This window comes from Hoplias malabaricus, chromosome 9 (genome assembly GCF_029633855.1).
Source record: "Hoplias malabaricus isolate fHopMal1 chromosome 9, fHopMal1.hap1, whole genome shotgun sequence".
Lineage (NCBI taxonomy): Eukaryota > Metazoa > Chordata > Actinopteri > Characiformes > Erythrinidae > Hoplias > Hoplias malabaricus.
In genome coordinates this window covers 1,152,663-1,173,210 of record NC_089808.1, presented here as the reverse complement: position 1 = coordinate 1,173,210, position 20,548 = coordinate 1,152,663, and the positions used below count along the sequence as shown (strand labels likewise).

The 20,548-nt window shown below is 43.2% G+C and overlaps 1 protein-coding gene across 1 annotated transcript in view; it reads left to right on the top strand.

The window, feature by feature from the left end:
- Window positions 1–20,548, top strand: part of LOC136707220 (sushi, von Willebrand factor type A, EGF and pentraxin domain-containing protein 1-like) — an 85,912-nt gene that overhangs the window by 39,754 nt on the left and 25,610 nt on the right. The window contains exons 2-3 of the mRNA XM_066681169.1: window positions 165–420; window positions 2,075–2,251. Of these exons, the coding sequence (XP_066537266.1) occupies window positions 165–420; window positions 2,075–2,251 (433 nt within the window). The remainder of the gene's footprint in view (window positions 1–164; window positions 421–2,074; window positions 2,252–20,548) is intronic.

Below are 20,548 nucleotides of genomic sequence, written 5' to 3'. Positions count from 1 at the left end.
ATTTATTTTATTTATTCCTATGTTGTTAGTGTGTAGATGCACAGTTATTAGATATATCTTATATAAAGTGGGACCTAATATTCTGAAGGGTACCATGTTTTATTTGTTTGTTAATCATCAAATAAATAACGTATAGGTTACTTTATATGTTTACTATTTTACAGCAAATCTTGCGGAACTCACGAGAAAATGCTACAAAGGTGATCTTTCTGATCACAGACGGTTACTCTAATGGTGGTGACCCACGACCAGTGGCGGCAGCGCTACGTAACAATGGAGTGGAAATATTCACGCTGGGTATATGGCAAGGAAACATCCGTGAACTGCATGACATGGCGTCTGCTCCCAAAGACCAGCACTGCTACCTCGTACCCAACTTCACAGAGTTTGAGGCTCTGGCACGAAGAGCTCTTCACGAAGGTAAGGGGCCAAGACCTGAAACTGAAAAAAAAAATTAACCGCCAAAGAAATTGGGATCAAACACATTTTTTATTGCAATGTTATTGGACCTATAATACACACCTGAGGTACACCAGTAATGCATTTTTTGTAATGCTGTTTTTCATTCTAAAACACATCTGATTCATCTAATTGGCTAGTAACAAGCACTTCCTGAGGGGAAGTGAATGTTTTAAAACACAAACATTGCTCATTAATGGCTCAGGACGCTCTATGGTGTTTCTCCTAAAATGCCTTAGGAGAAATCACATCAGACAAAAAGAGACGTGAAAAGGATTTGTCCCAGCTTCAAAATGACCATTTACAGCATCAAAAATGAAAGATTCCCTAGCGTGAGACTTTATGGAGATCTCCACTAAAGCTGAAGAGGAGACACAGATGAGATCTCAGTGTTGTCTAGGAAAGACTATTGTAATTTTAAGAAATCCTTACTGGAGCTAAGCACAAAAATGCACAGAGATAGATACGTTCTCATCATCAAATTTGCATTTTCTGGTCTGGTTTGTTCTTGTTCTCAAACAAAAATATGAAATGTTTTTGGAAAAATATGTTCCTTCTCGTTTTTTTTTCTAAAACTAATCCCAGTGTAACAGAAAAGCTGCTGGGATGAATCATAATGTTGTTGTTTCCTACATGTGCCTTGTCTCATTTTGTGGGCCAGCAGTTTTCCCCAGTTTAGTCTTCGTCTACTAGGCCTTTCAGCCAAAGAAATGCAACTGATCAAATGCATCAAATGCACTTTCCAACTACAAATAACCGTGAAGGAGATGAAACGAAGGACCAATCAGGATCCAGCATTACTCATAAGACCATTGCATGGCATTAGGAGTTATACTCCCGCTGCGAGATCCTGTCTCCAGCAAAGTGCAGCATCTGCCAGCAGCTTGGCTCCAGTGTGTGAGCTAACATCTGGAGTCCAATCCTCACATTTGTTTGCTTAGCATTTTGAGGAGAGACAAAGATGCTCCTGCCAACACTTGGGCTTTTATTGTTCTTATTTTACTGTGTTACACACACACACACACACACACACACACACACACACACACGCACTCACATTCACACTCATCCAGAGCAGGTCGTGTAGATTACAGAGCTGTATTTCAGCCTGGTTTAATAGGTTCCAAGCGGAGGTTAAGCTGCTGCCAGTAAAAAAGCAAACATCCACCAAACACTCCTTTGTTCTCTTTCCTATTGTTTCTCAGTATCCGAATCTCCTTCATCTGCCAGGTTCAACATCTATAAAGTCATTTTTCTTGGGTCGTGTGTCTGCGAACCCTGTATGCTCAAAATTTTAGCCGGTTTAAGGTGTAGCCGTTGCACGTCTTGTACAATCTTTTTTAGGAGCACATTGGCAAATAATGTGGGCTATTATCTAATGCTATTAGTGCTATTAGATTAGCATGGGACTGTGGATCAGTGGGTCTATGTTCTCTGTAGCAATGCAGCAATGTTAAATTCCTTTGAGATGAGTTAGAGTGGTGTTTGTGATCCAGCCATCAAATCCTCACAAAATGTTCTGAAATCTAATGGAAACCCTTTCCAGAAGATTAGAAGCTGTTTATAATTCCCTCTCTTTTTTGCCCCCTCTCCCTCCTCCTTTGTCTTTCTCTAGACTTGCCTACAGGCAGTTATATTCAAGAGCACATGTCTCACTGCTCATCTCTGTGTGCGGAAGGGCGAGACTGCTGTGACCTGATGGCCAGCTGTAAGTGTGGTACACACACTGGTCAGTACGACTGCGTGTGTGAGAAAGGATATTATGGCAAGGGGCTGCAGCATGAATGCACAGGTGAGTGCCCACATCAGTAAACACATGCACTGATTATCATTACTGTCATAAGAGCATGGATCTACCTATAGAAATCCTCCTGGTGTGTTAAATACATTACAGAATTCTTGGAGACATAAAGGTATTGGCAACAAGAACACAAGTAATGTGGATGAACCTTTGGTTTGTTTCAATTACATTGTTGTTATCTCTTTGTGTCCAGACAACGTAGGGAATACCACAAATCTATTTAATTCAGTTTAAAATCCTGTAGCACACTACAGAGCAAAGAAAACCATTTTAAGCACTTCCTAAAAGCCTCATGGCACAACGGTCTAAGCACTGCTCCTGCCACCAGAAGATCGCCAGCTATGGCTCAGCCTTTTCAGGCCAGGAGTCCAACATGGGTCTGATATCTGGCCTAACAGATTTTTAGGGCAGAACAGTTAGTATTCTCCTCCCAGTGCATGATGCCAGATCATGTTAGCAGCAGTTTGAATGGTGTTAATGGCTGGTTTCACGTGTCTTGAAGGAAGCATATGCTTTTGATTCAGTTTGGTGACATGTTGTGTTTGTGGGAGATATATAAATAACTAAAATCTGTATTATAATGTGTCTCAGAGATTTGCAAATAACTCTATTATATAGAAATTTCTCTACTGCAGTGAGATATTAAAAAATTGGGACACCGTGCAAGATGTAAATAAAATTAGAATGCAATAATATAGAAATAATTTCAGCCCAGTGACATGCTAATGGGCAATTATCATTAATATTTTGCACTTTTGTGGAAATGGAGTGTAAATAAAGTTTAAAAAATATACACAAGAATATCTCCAGGCACTAATTGTTAACATGATGAAAAAGATTATTATCCAATCATTAGTCATTACACTGTTGGATAACTGTTTGTGAAAAGTTGAAATGTTGAAATATTGTTGAGCTGCTCATGAGCAATGAGGGGTGAAACTGGGCAAGCAAGGACTCTGTTAAAACAATTCATGCCTCTGTGCAAAGACAGATGTGTTGAAATAAAACTCCGTGTCAACTTCATAATATTACAAAATTACAATATTAGACAATTCCTCCATAAAACACCTTTAAACACCTACAAAACACTCAATGATACACATTTATAGATTGTTTCTGTTTTATAAAAACAATATACATTTCATTTGATTTATATTTTATCAAGTTTATTGAGGGGTGGCCCTGTGTCTGTGTGGGTTTCCTCTGTGTGACTGTCTGTGAGGAGTGTGGTGTGTTCTCCCTGTGTCTGCGTGGGTTTCCTCCGGGTGACTGTCTGTGAGGAGTGTGGTGTGTTCTCTCTGTGTCTGCGTGGGTTTCCTCCGGGTGACTGTCTGTGAGGAGTGTGGTGTGTTCTCCCTGTGTCTGCGTGGGGTTTCCTCCTGGTGACTGTCTGTGAGGAGTGTGGTGTGTTCTCCCTGTGTCTGCGTGGGGTTTCCTCCTGGTGACTGTCTGTGAGGAGTGTGGTGTGTTCTCCCTGTGTCTGCGTGGGTTTCCTCCGGGTGACTGTCTGTGAGGAGTGTGGTGTGTTCTCCCTGTGTCTGTGTGGGTGTCCTAAGGGTGACTGTCTGTGAGGAGTGTGGTGTGTTCTCCCATCTGTCTGTGTGGGTTTCCTCCGGGTGACTGTCTGTGAGGAGGGCGGTGTGTTCTCTCTGTGTCTGCGTGGGTTTCCTCTGGGTGCTCCTGTTTCCTCCCACGGTCCAAAAACACACGTTGGTAGGTGAATTGGCGACTCAAAAGTGTCCGTAGGTGTGTGTGTGAGTGAATGTGTGAGTGTGTGTGTGTGTTGCCCTGTGAAGGACTGGCGCCCCCTCCAGGGTGTATTCCCACCTTGCGCCCAATGATTCCAGGTAGGCTCTGGACCCACCGTGACCCTGAACTGGATAAGGGTTACAGATAATGAATGAATGAATTAAGTTTATTGAGGAAAAAGGCAGAAAGTGATTTTAATTGCTGTGAAAAGGCTTAAATGTGTTTATTCTAATGGAAGGACCGTGAAGTGGGTCGCATTAATTTAATTTAATCAGATGTTTATTTCCCATAGTAGCATCACTGTCTGGTTCTTTATAGTAATGGAATATAATGCTGATATATGAGCATTATACTGTTACAAACAATACTCTCCACAGATCAAGACTCCAGAGGAATGTCTGGAGGAACATTTTATAATTTAGAGACTAATGTAAAGAGCATAAATATGCGCAGGTGACTGATACTAGTATCAATTCAGCTGGGACTCTTAATCTACATTGCTCTTGCATTTTCTTTTTTTTTCCCTCTTTCTGTGCTGCTTTTTTCCATCCACACCCACTTATTATTGCCTCTTTCTCTCCTTCACTTTCTTGTACTTGAGGCAATAATGTGTTAACAGTGTGTTGTGACTCACAGCTCTCTTCATATTAAACAGATAGTATCTATAAAACGCCCAGTCTCGCACGTAATGAATCAAAGATAATGCTAAATTGTTTGATAAATGACTATTTTTAGTCGCATACGTCTTCCGCTAAAAGTGTTTTTACAGTAATTGCTGAGATTTATCAAAGCCATAGTCACTCTCTTTCATTTATGGCGATGGCTTTCTTTCTTCTTATATTTTTTTGCTGTAATCCCTGTTAGGCCCAAACTAAACACAGTGCCTCTTTTTTTTCCACTTAAAACCTGACTCTAATGGCCGTGTCTGACCGCAGTAAGCTAACTCGGGTAAAAACTACAGACCTCCTTGCAGTGCTTTACACCGTGGCCTCACCCAAACAAAGAAGAAATATGATCACATGTCTGAGTGTGTGGAGGCTGCTGGAGGCCTGTCGGAGAAAGGTCTTGCCTGGTTTATAGACGCAGCAGACAGTACGAGCACCGGGGTCCGATGGACTGCTGGATAGATGAGATTAGCGACTTAGCAAAGAAAACACACAAGGGCAGATGTTTGGGAGAGTACGCACTTCAGCTGTGTCATTTCAAGTTACAATTCCAAGGATGTCAGCTCCACAGTTCCAGTCACTCTCATCATGACATAAACCCTTATTTGAGTTTCACTTTTTAAAACCAAAGATACCAAAAGGGTGTCTTTGGAGTCGTTGACTCTCTGTAGAACTTTTTACACACTTGGAGGAACCCAGTACTTTGCTGTTGGTGAACAGATACCGGCACAGTTCTGAGGGCAAACCTGCATCAGGCACTAGCAGGTTCATGCAGAATAGAGTGCCTACAAGTTTTTAGACTGGACTGGAGAACCCAGAGGAAACCTACACAGACACAGGGAGAACATGGAAACTCCACCCAGATGGGACTGGAACCCAGCATCCCAGCACTGGGAGGCAAAGGTGTTAACCACCAAGTCATCATGCTACCCAAACTGTGGCAAGACCGCTCTTAGATTCTCAATCTCCTGTCAAATGGGGCCAATGTTTATAAATAAACTATTTAAAGTTTAAGGACCTCCACTTTGTTCTATACCAGTTCCCTAGGCTTTTCTAGAGCTGTAAACTACCCCATGTACAAACCTGCAGTGATTTCTCACCCCTAGATTCTCAAGTCACTGGTGACTCGTCACCTGTGTATTTCTAAGATTGAGGCAATTATTTGTTGCTATGGTTTCACTGATCTCTCTCTCCCTCTTTCTCTGTCTCTTTCTCTTTCTCTCGCTCTCTCTTTTTCTCTCTCTCTCTCTCTCTCTCTCTCTCTTCTTTCTTTCACTCTTTCTCTCTCTCTCTCCCTCTCTCTCTCTCTCTCTCTCTCTCTCTCTCTCTCTCTCTCTCTCTCTCTCTTTCTCTCTCTTCCTCTTTCTCTCACTCTCCCTGTTTCTCTCTTGAGTGCACAGTTCCACAGAACTTACTCAATGTGAGATTAAAGTTCTGATGATACTGTGGTCGTTATACACCTCAGTACTCACTGGGGCATTAAGTACAAATCAAAGTGTCTGTAAATGGGATATTCCAATAGACAGAACAGCAATAAACATGTCCAAAGTTGAGAAGGGGTTGCATCTTTACTAATGAAAAGAAGATTGGTTCCTGTGGTTACTGAATCTCAGTGGAAGGAAATAGAGTAAACAAACTGACCACAGAGGACAGCTTGGTAAATGTCTTTTAGTGTGCAACGTCCTGTTTCTTAGCTTGAAGCGGTTTTGCTTTTATATTTACATGAGTTATGTTTCTGTTTTTGGCTCTCATTAGTTAAGCATATTAGCCTGGCAGTTGTTGTGAAATAAGGGATAAGATATGATAAAGAACAACTACAGTCATTTCTTGTGAAGTGATCATTACCACAGCATCTCACTGTGTGAGAGTGGAGATGAATTGTGGGGTAGGGTTTGTGGTGTCCCTTGTGCTCGGTGTGTGTGTGTGTGTGTGTGTGTGTTTGCACATGCTCACCTTCTGATTTGTTTGGTGCTGACAGTCAAAGCAAATAAAACTGTTTTGCTTGTTTTGCTGCAAGCAATAACCACAGAAAATCAGAGTCCCATATTTCATTCGTTTTTTGTAGGGTTTTACAGGTTTGACGTGACATTTTATTACATCCATTGTCTGTAACCACTTATCCAGTTCAGGGTCGCGGTGGGTCCAGAGCCTACCCAGAAACACAGACACAGGGAGAACCCACACAGGCACAGGGAGAACACACCACACTCCTCACAGACAGTCACCCGGAGGAAACCCACGCAGACACAGGGAGAACACACCACACTCCTCACAGACAGTCACCCGGAGGAAACCCACGCCAACACAGGGAGAACACACCACACTCCTCACAGACAGTCACCCGGAGGAAACCCACGCAGACACAGGGAGAACACACCACACTCCTCACAGACAGTCACGCGGAGGAAACCCACGCCAACACAGGGAGAACACACCACACTCCTCACAGACAGTCACCCGGAGGAAACCCACGCAGACACAGGGAGAACACACCACACTCCTCACAGACAGTCACCCGGAGGAAACCCACGCCAACACAGGGAGAACACACCACACTCCTCACAGACAGTCACCCGGAGGAAACCCATGCCGACACAGGGAGAACACACCACACTCCTCACAGGCAGTCACCCGGAGGAAACCCACGCAGACACAGAGAGAACACACCACACTCCTCACAGACAGTCACCAGGAGGAAACCCACGCAGACACAGGGAGAACACACCACACTCCTCACAGACAGTCACCCGGAGGAAACCCACGCCGACACAGGGAGAACACACCACACTCCTCACAGACAGTCACCCGGAGGACACCCACGCAGACACAGGGAGAACACACCACACTCCTCACAGACAGTCACCAGGAGGAAACCCACGCAGACACAGGGACAACACACCAAATTCCTTACAGACAGTCACCCGGAGGAAACCCACGCAGACACAGGGAGAACACACCACACTCCTCACAGACAGTCACCCGGAGGAAACCCATGCCGACACAGGGAGAACACACCACACTCCTCACAGACAGTCACCCGGAGGAAACCCACGCCGACACAGGGAGAACACACCACACTCCTCACAGACAGTCACCCGGAGGAAACCCACGCAGACACAGGGAGAACACACCACACTCCTGTGACTGGTATTTTCACATTTATCAGTATGAATACTCACCACAAAGGGAATTTTTATCACTCAATTAGTCTTTGTGTGAGAAGTGATGGTATTAAACCCAATAGAACAGTGAATACATGAAAAAACATGACACGCTAAGAGAGAGAAAGAATAGTATGTTAAAAAAATAGGTGAAAATGAAGAAATATGAGGCTGAGTTATGTGCTTGGCAGGGAGGTCACCGTGGTCAGTGACACATTAATCAGTGAGACGAGACCTTTGAACCAAAACAACAACTGTCCCCTCATCTACCCGTCAGTAATTTGTCACATTGCCATGGATACTGTAGCCATGACGCGTGGCAGCTTTCGTTTAATTGGGGCTCTCTGTCACGGGGTCAAAGGTCAGAGGGACGCCTGCGCCTCATTTCCTCGAAGCGTAGAGTGTAAATATTTACTTGCACCCGAGCTGCCCTTATTCTGCGAGAAAAGCTCCAGACTCCTATAATACGTCCAGAGCAAGGGGGGAGAGAGAGAGAGAGAGAGAGAGAGAGAGAGAGAGAGAGAGAGAGAGAGAGAGAGACAGGGGGGAGGTGGATGACAAACTGGACAGGAGGAAGAGCAAAGGAATGTTTGAGGAATGTTGGCCGAACACTGAGCGGAGACGGAAATGTTGCAGTTATTTTTTCTTTCAGGTTGTCCTGATGACCCCTCATCATCTCACTTTATACTCTCCCTTTTTCTTCATTCACTTTCTCTAGCGCCGGATACACTTAAGCCCCAAGCACACAGCACTGCTTTCCAAACAGAGAATATATAAATAAGCTAAAAAATGTTTTAACTTAAGCCTTGGAGACACTACACAACTTTTAATGTCGAGGCAGATTATAAACAGACTGGGTATCTCACACTACACGACTGGGGATAGCACACTACCAAACACGTTTCCTAGGAGACACAGATAAACATGGACGTAGAACTCACTGAGGTGATTGTTTACTCTGTTATTTGCTTAGATCCACAAAGTTAAGACTTAATTGTTTTTATACCAAATATATTTGGGTCATGGATGTGAAGACTCAGTCAGCACTGTCTCTACACACTGCAGAGGGAAATGGAGATCAGTAGAATAGCACATACTTGACGCTACGTTCCTGCTTTAAATGGTTCAGAAACATTAGCATTAACGGTAGTGACTGATCTGAAACGCGATTTGGAGGCGAACGCACTTGAGTCTGCTGACTAGAGCCGACCAGCACCGACTTGGCCCAGCTGGAAATCAGTTATAAAATCAGGCTAGGATTTGGCTTGGAATCGGTTGGAGAAGGCCAGCAGAAAGAGCAGTACAAAGTATTTGGTCATGCTTCCTTCAAATTTTCAGTACAAATTAGCGCTTAAACTTATGGGATATGTAACAACTGGTAAACGTTTTTTACAAACGTAAATGTTTATGTGAAACACAACCAATTTTTAAGTATTTTTGAATTTGTTATCCTATAGTATTATTATTAGGATGACGATCATTGTCATGGTGACCTATCAGACTCAAAGGTCAAAGGTTAAATTATTTTCTCAGTGTTTAATTTTGTTTTTGGAGGGGATTCCCTTCTGAGATTTATCAGACTGTGTATATAGTCCACTGAAACCAGAAATCTTGATCACTTCAGCTGGACACAAACTGAACCACCTGCCAGTAATGGATTCAACAAGAGACAGTCAGTCAGGGTCCTTACAAGCGTTGAACCTGTCTCCATGGCATTACATAATGTGCTCAGTTCCTTAGGCCACAATACTGTAGGGGCCCTCTCTCTCTCTCTCTCTCTCTCTGTGCCCCCTCTCTCTCTCTCTCTCTCTCTCTTTCTTTCTTTCTTTCTTTCTCTCTGTCCTCTCTCTCTCTTTCTTTCTCTCTGTGTCCTCTCTCTCTCTCTTTCTTTCTCTCTGTGTCCTCTCTCTCTCTCTCTCTCGCTCTCTCTCTCTTTCTTTCTTTCTCTCTCTGTGTCCTCTCTCTCTCTCTTTCTTTCTCTCTGTGTTCTCTCTCTCTCTCTCTCTTTTTTCTTTCTCTCTGTGTCCTCTCTCTCTCTCTCGCTCTCTTTCTTTCTCTCTGTGTCCTCTCTCTCTCTTTCTTTCTTTCTCTGTGTCCTCTCTCTCTCTCTCTCTCTCTTTCTTTCTTTCTCTGTGTCCTCTCTCTCTCTCTCTCTCTTTCTTTCTCTCTGTGTCCTCTCTCTCTCTCTCTCTCTCTCTCTCTCTCTCTCTCTTTCTTTCTCTCTGTGCCCTTTCTCTCTCTCTCTCTCTCTCTCTCTCTCTCTCTCTCTCTCTCTCTTTCTTTCTCTCTGTGCCCTTTCTCTCTCTCTCTCTCTCTCTCTCTCTCTCTCTCTCTCTCTCTCTCTCTCTCTCTCTCTTTCTTTGTCCAGTATGCCAAATAAAGGAACACACCCTATTAGTCCCTATAATACCTTTAGGGACCTTTCATTTCTTCAGCATGCCCTTATTTTGATTATTGACCATAAATAATGATCCTCTTCCTCCAGATGTAATCAATCAGCCAAAAGATGTTCGGTGTCCAAACATAGTTTCTTTAGTTTTGCACTAAAGCTTCAAGTGAATCTGCTGAATCTGAATGACTGGTGAAGGTACACTCCCTCACAGGTAGACCAAGGGACAGCTTGTCATTTGAAGCTTTGTTTTTTCTTTTCATTCGAAGTATACTGACATGTTTAACTAGCTGCAGAACTGCTTTCGTATTTTCTGTATGCTTTGATTAATGTTTGGTAGTAATTTATACAGGTTATACATTTGCTCAAAGGCACTAAGGAAAGAGCATGTCGCTACAGCTTGAGCCTCCCTCCACTTCCTTTTGCCTGTTAACAAACACAATAAATGTGTAACGCATGTTTCTAATCGCCTCTATTAAATCCAATCACAGCTGGTCTTTAACTGATAAAAATAATAACTGACCCTCTCCTCTGGAATAAATAATAATAGTAATTTGTTTCTTAAGTTTCCAGACTGTATTGATTTGCTGAAATAGCCACATTGGTTGTCATAGTAACAACACAGATGTCAGTTACTAAGGATTATATTTATTATGTCTGCGTTCTCTCTGTGTCTGTGTGGGTTTCCTCCGGGTGACTGTCTGTGAGGAGTGTGGTGTGTTCTCTCTGTGTCTGCGTGGGTTTCCTCCGGGTGACTGTCTGTGAGGGGTGTGGTGTGTTCTCTCTGTGTCTGTGTGGGTTTCCTCCGGGTGATTGTCTGTGAGGAGTGTGGTGTGTTCTCTCTGTGTCTGCGTGGGTTTCCTCCTGGTGACTGTCTGTGAGGAGTGTGGTGTGTTCTCCCTGTGTCTGCATGGGTTTCCTCCGGGTGATTGTCTGTGAGGAGTGTGGTGTGTTCTCTCTGTGTCTGCGTGGGTTTCCTCCTGGTGACTGTCTGTGAGGAGTGTGGTGTGTTCTTCCTGTGTCTGCGTGGGTTTCCTCCTGGTGACTGTCTGTGAGGAGTGTGGTGTGTTCTCCCTGTGTCTGCGTGGGTTTCCTCCGGGTGATTGTCTGTGAGGAGTGTGGTGTGTTCTCCCTGTGTCTGCGTGGGTTTCCTCCGGGTGATTGTCTGTGAGGAGTGTGGTGTGTTCTCCCTGTGTCTGCGTGGGTTTCCTTCGGTGACTGTCTGTGAGGAGTGTGGTGTGTTCTCCCTGTGTCTGTGTGGGTTTCCTCCGGGTGACTGTCTGTGAGGAGTGTGGTGTGTTCTCCCCGTGTCCGCGTGGGTTTCCTCTGGGTGACTGTCTGTGAGGAGTGTGGTGTGTTCTCCCCGTGTCCGCGTGGGTTTCCTCTGGGTGACTGTCTGTGAGGAGTGTGGTGTGTTCTCCCTGTGTCTGTGTGGGTTTCCTCTGGGTGACTGTCTGTGAGGAGTGTGGTGTGTTCTCCCCGTGTCCGCGTGGGTTTCCTCTGGGTGACTGTCTGTGAGGAGTGTGGTGTGTTCTCCCTGTGTCTGTGTGGGTTTCCTCTGGGTGACTGTCTGTGAGGAGTGTGGTGTGTTCTCCCCGTGTCCGTGTGGGTTTCCTTCGGTGACTGTCTGTGAGGAGTGTGGTGTGTTCTCCCTGTGTCTGTGTGGGTTTCCTCCGGGTGACTGTCTGTGAGGAGTGTGGTGTGTTCTCCCTGTGTCTGCGTGGGTTTCCTCCGGGTGACTGTCTGTGAGGAGTGTGGTGTGTTCTCCCTGTGTCTGCGTGGGTTTCCTCCGGGTGCTCCGGTTTCCTCTCACAGTCCAAAAACACATGTTGGTAGGTGGATTGGCGACTCAAAAAGTGTCCATAGGTGTGAGTGTGTGAATGTGTGAGTGTGTGTGGCCCTGTGAAGGACTGGTGCTCCTGCCTTGCTGGATAAGCGGTTACATAGAATGAATGAATAAATGCTCTGTTTTATAAAACATTGTTGGTTGCTTTTTGTTCATTTGAAAATGAGTACATTAGAAATGGCACAAATGAATTGGACAGACCTCTTCCATTAATTCCATTCAGAATTAACCTCTCCTGTTACATTTGTGGAGCTATTACAGCGACATTTACCCTTCTTTGCCCTTCAGACTGAAGAATACCATATCTGCCCTGCTGTAATCCGATATTCTGGAAAACAATTTGATTTGAGCTGTCTGCTTCAAGGTCTTTGGAACTCCTTCCAATAACATTTTCTCTTTCTCTGCTCCTGCAATATCTGCTCTAGACTGTCATTCTCTCCTCTCTCTGCTGTCCTGCTCAGGACCTGTGACTCACAAGCTCACAGGTATGAGCTCATGTACAGTCCAGTGAGGACAGTGTACAGTGCATTTGGCCCATGACTGCAAGGCTGAGAGGTGCCGGTCTGGGCCTGATGATCCAGAGAATAGCCTGGAGCAGCATTTATCTTTAATTTCCAAATACTGCACGTTCACTGAAGCATAAAAGTCATGGCGTCAAGTTAAATTCTGGACATAATGAGTCATGAGTCTCTCTTACGTCCAGAATCTCACGAATTCATCAGCTTTTGATCTTTCGGTCAAATCATAGGCTTATTTCTGACATCACTATGTTGGGGGAAGATTTTTCCACACAGTTGAGAATGATTTTTCCAATAGACTTGCCCTGCAGAGAAGAGGTCTCTCCTTTGCTACTATACCACATCAGTATTTAACTTCTTCTCCTCCACAAAGGCATTGTAGTGTATATGGAAAATGAATTTTTAAATCAAACTCAAATTAAACAGCCTTTCTGATGAACATCAATCAATTTCTCAGTCTCTGGCCTAATCCACATGTACACAGGTATATTTAATATGGGGGTTTACCTCAGTCATCCTCATATTAAAGTTATTCAGTCCTCACAAATGCTGCCTTTTAAAAATAAACAGAAACAAACAAAAGCAAAAAAAAAAAATTTTTTTGTTCTCCACATTTAACCCAATCCATGCAATGAAACACACATTTACAGACTCACTAGTGAACACTAGGGGGCAGTGAGCACCCGGAATGGTGGGCAGCCCTAGCCATCTAGCAGTTGGGGGTTGGGTGCCTTGCTCAAGGGGCGGCATGGTGGCGCAGCAGGTAGTGTTGCAGTCACACAACTCCAGGGGCCTGGAGGTTGTGGGTTCGATTCCCGCTCCGGGTGACTGTCTGTGAGGAGTGTGGTGTGATCTCTCTGTGTCTGCGTGGGTTTCCTCCGGGTGACTGTCTGTGAGGAGTGTGGTGTGTTCTCCCTGTGTTCGCGTGGGTTTCCTCTGGGTGACTGTCTGTGAGGAGTGTGGTGTGTTCTCCCCGTGTCCGCGTGGGTTTCCTCTGGGTGACTGTCTGTGAGGAGTGTGGTGTGTTCTCCCTGTGTCTGTGTGGGTTTCCTCCAGGTGCTCCCGTACCTCCCACAGTCCAAAAACACACGTTGGTAGGTGGATTGGCGACTCAAAAGTGTCCGTAGGTGTGAGTGTGTGAGTGAATGTGTGAGTGTGTGTGTTGCCCTGTGAAGGACTGACGCCCCCCTCCAGGGTGTATTCTTACCTGATTCCAGGTAGACTCTGGACCCACCGTGACCCTGAACTGGATAAGGGTTACATATACTGAAGTGCCTTGTTTCTCACTGAGAGAATGTCAACAGGTAATCAGGCCTGAACAGATTAAGGCGAGTCATGTGATTACAGGCCCACCTCTGTCCTTGAGGCTCAGGGTTTTGGCTATGAGCTCTGCTTCCTAGCAAGGGCCTGCTTTCTGCCCTCCAGGGTCTATGGCCACAGTATTTTTAACTATGTGTTAGACACAAAACTTTACAAATTAGATTTTTCCATAGTATGCTTTGTGCTATATACTTTTATATTGAACATTTTTTCTGGAATACAGGGTATTAACAGAATTTGCCCCTTGCTCTTTGCTGCAGTGACAGCCTTAATATTTTTAGAAAGGCTTTAAACTGGATATTGAGGTTTTAATGTGAGGACTTTTTTTTGTACCTTTCTCCTGCAAGTTCATTGTGGCAGTGGCAAAGAGCTCATATGGACAGAGTTTGTTTTCCTGTCAACGTCAGCTGCATCTGCTCAATGCCTGTTGTTCATCTGCAGCGCTGTATTGCAGCGTAGATGCCTCTAGTTCTCTAGGGCCTCCACAGACCCCAGGGTCAAGAGACTTCTCCTCATTTTTTTAAAAGGGGGCGGATTAGGCTGGAGATTTGTGAGTTTCCACTGTTAGCACAGGATCTGCGCCAGATGGAGGTTTCTAAAGGGGCTTCCTAGAGCTGCTGGAAAATGTAGCTGTTGTTTGAAGAGAGTTATACTTGGTTGTTTAAAGCTGATATAAGATCCTTTGGTGCTACACTGCAGTTAGCAGTGATTCTAGAAGCTGATCCAAAATCAAGCTCTTGTCAAGGCCTCATTTGGAGGACCCCTTTTACACACTCCTCAGAGCCACGTGCACAGTGAATTCCACAGCCTGCCACACAGTTGTAAAGTGTGTAAATTAATAGCTGCAGAAAAGGAACAGGCCTCGGAAAGTGTGTAATCTTGTAAAGTGACTGTTCTGTGGGTCATAAATAGTCCCAACAGTGCTTACAAGAGGCGTGTGCGCCACCGTAAATTGACTCAGTAAATGGCAGCGTGACTGCCACTTTTAATCTAGAGCGTGTGTGTGTGTGTGTGTTTACAAGTTGTGATTAGGCTGGCCCAGCAAGTGTGTGCAAGAAATGAGAACTTATTAAACAGTTGGTGCCATCAAACTGTACTTCCTAAACACCTGAACCTAAGTATGTTTATATATAAACCTGACATTAACACAGAAGCCCTAATAACTCAACAAATGATCACAGTTATGTGTCTCTTCAAACTTTATTACAGCTTTTGTTCCTTTGTGTTTTTGGTAAGCTTTCAGTTTCACAAAGAAATTTGCAGAGACATGTTTCCACAAAGAACGGTTTTAAAAGTTGGTTGCATTTTCTGCTGTTCACAATTCACATAATCCAAACAAATTCAGTGATGTCAGTAGTAGTAGTAGTAGTGGTGATGTCAGTAGTAGTAGTAGTAATAGTAGCAGTATTAGTGGTGATGTCAGTAGTAGTAGTAGTAGTGGTGATGTCAGTATTAGTAGTACTAGTGGTGATGTCAGTAGTAGTAGTAGTAGTGGTGATGTCAGTAGTAGTAGTAGTAGTAGTAGTAGTAGTAGTACTGGTGGTGATGTCAGTAGTAGTAGTAGTAGTGGTGATGTCAGTAGTAGTAGTAATACTAGTGGTGATGTCAGTAGTAGTAGTACTAGTGGTGATGTCAGTAGTAGTAGTAGTAGTGGTGATGTCAGTAGTAGTAATACTAGTGGTGATGTCAGTAGTAGTAGTAGTAGTGGTGATGTCAGTAGTAGTAGTAGTAGTGGTGATGTCAGTAGTAGTAGTACTGGTGGTGATGTCAGTAGTAGTAGTAGTAGTGGTGATGTCAGTAGTAGTAGTAATACTAGTGGTGATGTCAGTAGTAGTAGTAGTAGTGGTGATGTCAGTAGTAGTAGTAGTAGTAGTAGTAGTGGTGATGTCAGTAGTAGTAATACTAGTGGTGATGTCAGTAGTAGTAGTAGTGGTGATGTCAGTAGTAGTAGTAGTAGTGGTGATGTCAGTAGTAGTAATACTAGTGGTGATGTCAGTAGTAGTAGTAGTAGTGGTGATGTCAGTTGTAGTAGTACTAGTGGTGATGTCAGTAGTAGTACTAGTAGTGGTGATGTCAGTAGTAGTAGTAGTAGTAGTAGTAGTAGTGGTGATGTCAGTAGTAGTAGTAGTAGTGGTGATGTCAGTAGTAGTAATACTAGTGGTGATGTCAGTAGTAGTAGTAGTAGTGGTGATGTCAGTAGTAGTAGTAGTAGTAGTAGTAGTAGTAGTAGTAGTACTGGTGGTGATGTCAGTAGTAGTAGTAGTAGTGGTGATGTCAGTAGTAGTAGTACTAGTGGTGATGTCAGTAGTAGTAGTAGTAGTGGTGATGTCAGTAGTAGTAATACTAGTGGTGATGTCAGTAGTAGTAGTAGTAGTGGTGATGTCAGTAGTAGTAGTAGTAGTGGTGATGTCAGTAGTAGTAGTAGTAGTAGTAGTAGTACTGGTGGTGATGTCAGTAGTAGTAGTAGTAGTGGTGATGTCAGTAGTAGTAGTAATACTAGTGGTGATGTCAGTAGTAGTAGTAGTAGTGGTGATGTCAGTAGTAGTAGTAGTGGTGATGTCAGTAGTAGTAGTAGTAGTAGTGGTGATGTCAGTAGTAGTAGTAGTGGTGATGTCAGTAGTAGTAGTAGTAGTGGTGATGTCAGTAGTAGTAATACTAGTGGTGATGTCAGTAGTAGTAGTAGTAGTGGTGATGTCAGTTGTAGTAGTACTAGTGGTGATGTCAGTAGTAGTAGTAGTAGTAGTAGTAGTAGTGGTGATGTCAGTAGTAGTAGTAGTAGTGGTGATGTCAGTAGTAGTAATACTAGTGGTGATGTCAGTAGTAGTAGTAGTAGTGGTGATGTCAGTTGTAGTAGTACTAGTGGTGATGTCAGTAGTAGTAGTAGTAGTGGTGATGTCAGTAGTAGTAGTAGTAGTAGTAGTAGTAGTGGTGATGTCAGTAGTAGTAGTAGTAGTAGTGGTGATGTCAGTAGTAGTAATACTAGTGGTGATGTCAGTAGTAGTAGTAGTAGTAGTGGTGATGTCAGTAGTAGTAGTAGTGGTGATGTCAGTAGTAGTAGTAGTAGTACTGGTGGTGATGTCAGTAGTAGTAGTAGTAGTGGTGATGTCAGTAGTAGTAGTAATACTAGTGGTGATGTCAGTAGTAGTAGTAGTAGTGGTGATGTCAGTAGTAGTAGTAGTAGTGGTGATGTCAGTAGTAGTAGTAGTAGTAGTAGTGGTGATGTCAGTAGTAGTAGTAGTAGTAGTGGTGATGTCAGTAGTAGTAGTAGTAGTGGTGGTGATGTCAGTAGTAGTGGTGATGTCAGTAGTAGTAGTAGTGGTGATGTCAGTAGTAGTAGTTGTAGTAGTGGTGATGTCAGTAGTAGTAGTTGTAGTAGTAGTAGTGGTGATGTCAGTAGTAGTGGTGATGTCAGTAGTAGTAGTTGTAGTAGTAGTAGTAGTGGTGATGTCAGTAGTAGTAGTTGTAGTAGTGGTGATATCAGTAGTAGTAGTTGTAGTAGTAGTAGTGGTGATGTTTGTAGTAGTAGTTGTAGTAGTGGTGATGTCAGTAGTAGTAGTAGTAGTAGTAGTACTAGTGGTGATGTCAGTAGTAGTAGTAGTAGTGGTGATGTCAGTAGTAGTAGTAGTAGTAGTAGTAGTACTGGTGGTGATGTCAGTAGTAGTAGTAGTGGTGGTGATGTCAGTAGTAGTAGTAGTAGTAGTAGTAGTAGTGGTGATGTCAGTAGTAGTAGTAGTAGTTGTAGTAGTGGTGATGTCAGTAGTAGTAGTAGTAGTAGTGGTGATGTCAGTAGTAGTAGTAGTAGTAGTGGTGATGTCAGTAGTAGTAGAAGTGGTGATGTCAGTAGTAGTAGTAGTAGTGGTGATGTCAGTAGTAGTTATACTAGTGGTGATGTCAGTAGTAGTAGTAGTAGTGGTGATGTCAGTTGTAGTAGTACTAGTGGTGATGTCAGTAGTAGTAGTAGTAGTGGTGATGTCAGTTGTAGTAGTACTAGTGGTGATGTCAGTAGTAGTACTAGTAGTGGTGATGTCAGTAGTAGTAGTAGTAGTAGTAGTAGTAGTGGTGATGTCAGTAGTAGTAGTAGTAGTGGTGATGTCAGTAGTAGTAATACTAGTGGTGATGTCAGTAGTAGTAGTAGTAGTGGTGATGTCAGTAGTAGTAGTAGTAGTGGTGATGTCAGTAGTAGTAGTAGTAGTAGTAGTAGTAGTGGTGATGTCAGTAGTAGTAGTAGTAGTAGTGGTGATGTCAGTAGTAGTAATACTAGTGGTGATGTCAGTAGTAGTAGTAGTAGTAGTGGTGATGTCAGTAGTAGTAGTAGTGGTGATGTCAGTAGTAGTAGTAGTAGTGGTGATGTCAGTAGTAGTAGTAGTAATACTAGTGGTGATGTCAGTAGTAGTAGTAGTAGTGGTGATGTCAGTAGTAGTAGTAGTAGTAGTAGTGGTGATGTCAGTAGTAGTAGTAGTAGTAGTGGTGATGTCAGTAGTAGTGGTGATGTCAGTAGTAGTAGTAGTGGTGATGTCAGTAGTAGTAGTGGTGATGTCAGTAGTAGTAGTAGTAGTAGTGGTGATGTCAGTAGTAGTAGTTGTAGTAGTGGTGATGTCAGTAGTAGTAGTTGTAGTAGTAGTAGTGGTGATGTCAGTAGTAGTAGTTGTAGTAGTAGTAGTAGTGGTGATGTCAGTAGTAGTGGTGATGTCAGTAGTAGTAGTTGTAGTAGTAGTAGTAGTGGTGATGTCAGTAGTAGTAGTTGTAGTAGTGGTGATATCAGTAGTAGTAGTTGTAGTAGTAGTAGTGGTGATGTTTGTAGTAGTAGTTGTAGTAGTGGTGATGTCAGTAGTAGTAGTAGTACTAGTGGTGATGTCAGTAGTAGTAGTAGTAGTGGTGATGTCAGTAGTAGTAGTAGTGGTGGTGATGTCAGTAGTAGTAGTAGTAGTAGTAGTAGTAGTAGTAGTGGTGATGTCAGTAGTAGTAGTAGTAGTTGTAGTAGTGGTGATGTCAGTAGTAGTAGTAGTAGTAGTGGTGATGTCAGTAGTAGTAGTAGTAGTAGTAGTAGTAGTAGTAGTGAGTGACTAGTCCATTGTCCTGAGAACACCAGTTGCCTTTGTTTTCCTCTGTCATATCTTCTCGAGAGCTGCACATCCTTTCAGAACCAAAGAGTTGAACTGAACTCTCACAGTGGAGGAATAGGCAAATGCAGCTGTGTATATTTTCAGATCTGAAACATAAACAGTTTCATCTGCCTGATGGATTCACTGGTCTGTTGAGATTCACCAGGTCTTGCATAACTTCTTAATGTATTCTTTATATATGTACAGTAATCCCTCGTTTTTCGCGGGTGGTCTTTGAACACATCCCCCGCGAAAAACGAGGGAGTAGAGGCAAATAGAAGAAAGTAAAGGAAAGATTTTTTATGTATTTAATGAGTATTTGGACTTTTACAACCCTCTCTTTGCATTAAACAGTCATTCTATAATGTTTTTCAGCTGGAACTACATGTGATATCCTACCAGTTTCTTTAATAGAGTCATTCCTAAGCTGTGATTTAGCGTCAGTAAATTTAACTCGGATGTGGACGTGAACAACACATGTACTGTACGTAAGAAACATTTGTAAATGATATATTTTGTCACCTACAGCCCCAGTCTAATACATGTAAATAATAAAAAAGCCCCCTTGAAAAAACCCGCGAAGTAGCGAATCCGCGAAACATGAACCGCAAAGTAGCGAGGGATTACTGTACATATATATATTCATCCTGTGCTCTTTTCTATTTTTCTTCTGAGAAAGAAAATAAAAGGAAACACAGCACTGTTTAAATTTTGCACAGTGCTGTATTTGACTATCTATGTAGATTAAAACAGATCACATGACAGATAACAGACAAAAATGTGACCTGTTTTTCTAAGTTTTCTACAAAAGCAGGATCTTTTTAAACAGTGGGTATATGAAAATAAACAATTCACACCCTATGTCTCTTCATCCCCCATCTCCCTGTTTACTGCTCCTGGAGCCATGTCTGGTCTTAGTGTCTGTGGCTTGTAAAGTGAAGAATTACTGTAATTTTGCACCATGTGGAGTAGCTCTCGTTAAACCCGCTCTGATTGTTTTCCTGGGGATGCTCCAGAGGTCACGGTGGACTCGGGCACCAGAACACAGAAGCACCCACACCACACACACCCACACACACACACACACACATGGTTGTTTCTCTGTCTTTAAGTGCTTTACACACTTCATTTATATTAAATGTCCTGTATGTAATTCATGTTCCCCCAACTCTCTGATGTGATTAATTTATTTTAGCCCCACATTACCCTCTCTATTTAACCATTTATATCTTGTCATTCTTGTCTTTCTATCTCTCTTTTTTCTTTGCGTGAAAGCCTTTCCCAATGAACAGAACACACACACACACACACACACACTCTTACATTTTTCTTATGTTCTATTGGGATGGCCCCACCCAGCTGCGGAACTCATTTTACACTGTGCTGAGGAGCTGCTTGCTCCTGTATTTCTTCATCTGCCCTCTGTCTAGATTCTGTAGAGTCACTGATGTCTCACTCTGAGGTCAGACATCTCCAGTGGATATACAAGGTCACAAATCCATCATCCCTCTGTGATGTTTTTCTGCAATGAATATGGG